The sequence below is a fragment of the Esox lucius genome, chromosome 18 (assembly GCF_011004845.1).
Source record: "Esox lucius isolate fEsoLuc1 chromosome 18, fEsoLuc1.pri, whole genome shotgun sequence".
Lineage (NCBI taxonomy): Eukaryota > Metazoa > Chordata > Actinopteri > Esociformes > Esocidae > Esox > Esox lucius.
In genome coordinates, this window is record NC_047586.1 from 10,497,822 (window position 1) to 10,503,821 (window position 6,000).

A 6,000-nucleotide genomic window follows, 5' to 3' on the forward strand; every position below is an offset into this window, starting at 1 on the left:
TAAACAAGCCTTTCATTTGGTGGGCACGTCCGCCGAATCCTGCTGCATTTAGATTGTTATGAAATGCTGTCATTTGTATGGCCGTACATTGGAAAGATGAGTTGCATTTTAATGTTAATATTCTCGCCCCCATTTATGCATCATAAGCCAAATATACAAGTTTGGTGTTACGTTATCGTTTGTATCTGTGCAGTCTAGGGATTCTTAGTACCTCATGTTTCCTCTATGGAAATGGTGAATATGATGAGATTACGGGGGCATAGTCATTACCATTGTCCCCATCAAATTTGGAAACGGCAATCTCTCAGTGCAGATGATGGTGAATATGCTGCAGTTAATGGAGTTTCAGCTGAAAGAGTATGTCTTGGAAATCGGGAATGCTACCATGGACAACTTTGTAAAACGGATTACAATTCTCAGTTCTGCCATCTGATCAGCGGTGCAAGAAAATCAGGACGTATGCAGACAGATGGGAGTTAGCGCACCATGTTGCAGATTAGGGGGAATGTCTAAATGGAGGCGGCCCAAGCCTGTAAATTGTATGTGGTTGATTCTGTAAATACCTAAGAGAATGGAGGGGCAAGTAATTAAGGGGTTGTAGCGCATTTACACACAGTACACTGCATATACTGCATTCTCCAGAAGCATTGGGCTCTGAAAATACTGTTGTTTTGAGGAAATTGAAGAGGGAAAATCACACAAAGCAGCTGTCTGTTAATGTCTGCATTTCACTTTCACACTTGGCAAGTTTAGCTATTAACCTACAGAGCTTGCCTTTTTAGTTAAAGTATTATGCTCTGTAAATCTTCCTCTGCTATACAGGTTCACCTCCCTGTTGAGATTGCTCAGTCTGGCATCTATCCAGTGTACTCATGTACAACACACTATGTAGAGATGCTGCTGAAGAAAGAGGTGCCTCTGGTCTTCTCTGCCTTCAAGATGTCTGGTTTTACCCCCTCCCAGGTACAATATCACCCACCATCCTTTTTCTTTTTTTCTACTGGGACTTACAAAATCATGTTATAATGAAATGGACACTCCGAGTATACTAGTTTAGACCTTATTTTCATGAAACATTAAACTTAAATAAGTTTAACTCAAGGTGACACTCATTCCCTGTATAAAAGTTCTGAACTGAGGTTGCAGAATCCTCCTGCTCTCAGCGTACTTCGTTCCCTTGACGGAATCTTTCACGTCCAAACCAAAAGTTCACCTTCAAAATATTGTTTTTGATCTCATCTTCTTTTGACTCCATATTCTTCCGGCTGACTGTCATCTCAGACATAATGTGTCAACAGGAACTAAAGCCAAATAGTCTCTTAAGCTCAAGAGTTTACAATGTAGATTTAAAGTCATTCATTCGGTGTAAAACACTTTATAATAATATACATAATATATAGTGCGCCCTGCATAAGAATTTGGACAGTGAATATTGTTTTTCTTCTTTTGGCTCTATAATCAAACAACTGGTATTTAAAGTCAAACAAGGAGGTTATATAGATTCTGTGCTTTTATTTTGAGGGTATTTTGTGGGTTCAAAAACCCTTTAATGATGGCAAACATTTTGAGGACCGTGACGTCGCCCGGTATGGCTCATCACCTGCAGGAGGTACCATAAGGGGTCGGTGCGTAGAGGATCGGGCAACCCGATCCCTGGACACGGAAACTAGTTCTAGGGACGTGGAATGTCACCTCGCTGGCGGGGAAGGAGCCTGAGATCGTGCGTGAGGTTGAGAGGTTCCGACTAGAGATAGTCGGGATCACCTCTACGCACGGCTTGGGCTCTGGAACCACACTCCTTGAGAGAGGATGGACTCTTCACCACTCTGGTGTTGCCCATGGTAAGAGGCGGCGGGCTGGTGTGGGTTTGCTTATAGCTCCCCAGCTCTGCCGCCATGTGTTGGAGTTTACCCCGGTGAACGAGAGGGTCGTTTCCCTGCGCCTATGGGTCGGGGATAGGTCTCTCACTGTTGTTGGTGCCTACGGGCCGAACGGCAGTGCAGAGTACCCGACCTTCTTGGAGTCTCTGGGAGGGGTGCTGGAAAGTGCTCCGACTGGGGACTCTATTGTTCTACTGGGGGACTTCAACGCCCACGTGGGCAACGACAGTGACACCTGGAGGGGCGTGATTGGGAGGAACGGCCCCCCTTATCTGAACCCGAGCCGTGTTCTGTTATTGGACTTCTGTGCTAGTCACAGTTTGTCCATAACGAACACCATGTTCAAGCATAAGGGTGTCCATCAGTGCACGTGGCACCAGGACACCCTAGGCCGTAGGTCGATGATCGACTTTGTTGTCGTTTCATCTGACCTGCGGCTATATGTCTTGGACACTCGGGTGAAGAGAGGATCGGAGCTGTCAACTGATCACCACCTGGTGGTGAGTTGGATCCGATGGCGTGGGAGGAAGCTGGACAGACTCGGCAGACCCAAGCGTACAGACCTGATTGAACAGAAACACTTGTCCCTATACCTTTGGTGACTATGTTTTAAATGTGGTGTGATTTCTAAATGTTCAGTACTGATGTAGAATTAGGAATGATGTATGTATGTGACGTTCAAATTAAGTCTTCAATGTATTATTGAAGACATGGGTGTCTGCCTTATTGAAATTCCTGCTACACCTTTGCTAACATCATTTGGAGGTGTTAGGAGATATACTCAGAGACTTTAAACATACAAAGTAAATTGCAGTGTAGAAGTTCAACTGTTCAAGTTGAAAGTCATTTCTTTCCATCAAAATATTGTCATTGAAAACAGCTTAAAGAGACAATTGTTTTCTTAACATACTCTGATGGTTCAAGGATAGATCTGTTATTCTTATAAAATAAAGTCATACAAAGTTGTCCTTACTTTAATGTAATGCAAAATGTGAGCTTAATTGTATTCTATTATGCATTCTAAGTCATGGTTGTCTTCTGCTTGGTTCAGTACCTTGAGTAGAGGAACAAGACAGTTAATTATGGTTAGTGTCAAACTTGCAAGGTAATGTAGCCCGAGGACAGGGAGCACGTAACAGACCTCATAAAACTCTCAGAGTTTTATGTTGATTAGTTTAAATTCATAACCAGTAATATGGTCCCTTTACCTGTGTCATTTCCTAGTGTAAATCCGGTGTGTATGTTTTTTTTGGTTTGTTCGTTTCACAGATGTGTTTGCAGTGGTTGGGTCAGTGTTTCTGGAACTACCTGGACTGGCCTGAGATCTGCCACTATGTGTCCACCTGTGTGGTGATGGGGCCGGACTACCAGGTGTACATGTGTGTGGCCGTGCTGAAACACCTGCAGCAGGAGATCCTGCAGCATACGCAGAACCAGGACCTGCAGGTCTTCCTCAAGGTAAATCTGTCGGTCGGTCTGTTGCCTGGACACTCCTAGTTGTCTTCAGGTCATCTTGGAAAGTTGGCACGCTCATTGAGGTTCACACATTCCACAACACGTGGACCATTTCCGGCAGACGGTTAGGTGGGTTTTTTGGATTTTCGGAGATATCCGCGCTTGCTGAGTATATCTGTATTTCATCTGAATTAAAAATGGAAATGGAAAAATTATTTGTCACAATTGCAGTATGCAGGCTCGATATGGAGGAAGACACAAAGTGAGAAAGTATTGTCGGCGACTCAGATGTTACATGAAACAAAATGGAAAATAAAGCCTGTCTGTGTTCCTCAAAATTCAAAAGAAATTGCCTGTCACTATGCAGTGTTGCCACAGGTTTTCAGCTGACTTGACTTGGGCTTTTATAAAGAACTGCTCTGAGACTTTTTCTAAAGGGCCTTCTAACATGTTCATCTCCGCCCCCGCGTACCTCTCTCACAGTAACACTAAGAGCAAGGCTACATTACATTTGGTACTTAACTTTCAATAGGAATTCTTATTTCACACTTCAATTTTTTGTGGTGAAGATTCTGGAAAATTACACTGCTTTTGTAACTGTACTATTTATTTAGAATATATTTCTGTCAGAATATAAAACACATGCAAAATAGACTTGTGCATTGCATGATATTTGGCATACAAGCAGTAAAATGTGTTCCTTTTCAGCAGCTATCATAACTAGGTTATGATATGCTAACATAACTATAAAATATTATTCATCATATTGTTGCTATGTACTGTACTGTGCTCATTGTACAGTACTGTACGCTTGTACTGTACTCATGCTATTCAATGACAATAAAGTTTAATCCAATCTAGCTACCTGTTTCTGCTACTATCATATATCATGTAAAAACAGAGAATGTTGTAGCCTGAATCCAGCCGCAGGGTTTTTCATTTTTACTCGTTTAGAATTATAACACAGAAATGTAGTTTATAACACCTTAAAGAAAAATGTGTCGTCAGTGGTTGTTCAAAAACAGTGTGTGAACATGCCTAGAATCTTTAGGGTTAAGGTTGCATATCTGTATGTCAGTTCAGCCCTGTGAGTTTTACAGTTCAATCACGTTCCTATATGTGTCTTTGTTTAAGTATCATAAAAGGAAAACATCTTGTTAGTAAATCTTTAAAATGCAAATCATATGAACTAGTACAAGGTTGCTGCAGTTTGACAGGGTCTTCTTGTGTTATTACAGCATGCATGTCTTCTATAGGGGATGCTTGTTGTGTTATTACAGCATGCATGTCTTCTATAGGGGATGCTTGTTGTGTTATTACAGCATGCATGTCTTCTATAGGGGATGCTTGTTATGTTATTACAGCATGCATGTCTTCTATAGGGGATGCTTGTTGTGTTATTACAGCATGCATGTCTTCTATAGGGGATGCTTGTTGTGTTATTACAGCATGCATGTCTTCTATAGGGGATGCTTGGATCCATTTCAAATTAGGTCTGTGTTTCATTTTATGGGGATTATGACACACCAACTAGTTCAGTCTTTTGCTTTTTGTTTTTCTTTGCATCACCTCCAAAATGATTGGCAGTATTTGTTTTCAGTTTCAGTTATTGACTTACTTACCCTCCAATATCAAACATAATAGTAATGAGTTCCTTCAGTCTGGACCCTCTTAAATTCAAACCAAAGCATTAAAATATAATATGCTTTTACAGCGCACAATAAGTTTCCAATGAACCTGTAAACATCTTATTCTCTGTTTTCATTGTCTTAAATTAAGTTGCTGACTACTGTACAAATTGCGCAATTACGTTGTACTTTTGTCCCTTGCATTTTGGCCTCTGTCTACTTAGTGGAACTGTCGTTGTACATCAGACAAGCTATGTGACACAGTCTGGTTGCACTTTGTGTGCTATTGGTTGTTAAATTCCATGTTGTTGTTGGTTATATATTACTATGTCACCACCACATATACAAAAACACACACACATACTGTACACACACACAGCCAACACTGGGCTGGTCCCAAAGCCTAACCAGAGTATTTGCGTTCCTTCTCCCCCGTGTTTCCCATAAGGAGGAGCCAATCCCAGGTTTCAAAGTGAGTAATTACCTGGAATACATGGAGGGCCTTGAGCGGAGCTACAGAACAATGGTGCTGACAGACATGAAGAATATCTCCCAGAGAATCCACTAGCAGTGCTGAGACACCATAGACTTCACTCACCAGGCTGCGTCCACTGGGACAAGGACAGGTATTAGGAAGCTAAATGCTTCCCATGAAGGGATTAGCCTGTGTGTGCTTTGGGAGTCCCAAATGTCATGTTGTATGGATTGTGAATTCTCTCTGTAAAAGAAAACCGACATCAAAACGTGTAATATTATGTAATTGATAGTAATAAACATTTGTTCCGTGTCTTTTCTATTTTCTATTTTCAGGTGTCTTAAAATGTTATGAATATTTTCCCAACTATTATTTACTTGTAACCCCACTGGACTTTTCTATCCAGTTCAACCATTTAGACAATATGATGACTAGTTGTTTACACATTCTACATCTGGTTCTACTCAGCAAATGACTGCACAGCCTCTCCTTTAGACGGACGCTAAGCTCCAAACCATAATGAGCAGTGTGGGGTCTGCATGCATGCCTTCTAGCTTACCAA

At 41.5% G+C, this 6,000-nt stretch overlaps 1 protein-coding gene across 1 annotated transcript in view; it reads left to right on the top strand.

Annotated features, from left to right (window-relative positions):
• The window catches only part of tbc1d32 (TBC1 domain family, member 32), a 53,148-nt gene extending 47,398 nt beyond the window's left edge, over positions 1–5,750 (top strand). Inside the window, exons 32-34 of the mRNA XM_010883008.3 lie at positions 823–963; positions 3,150–3,338; positions 5,412–5,750. Of these exons, the coding sequence (XP_010881310.2) occupies positions 823–963; positions 3,150–3,338; positions 5,412–5,531 (450 nt within the window). The 3' untranslated portion in view covers positions 5,532–5,750. The remainder of the gene's footprint in view (positions 1–822; positions 964–3,149; positions 3,339–5,411) is intronic.
• Positions 5,751–6,000: the final 250 nt, after the last annotated feature.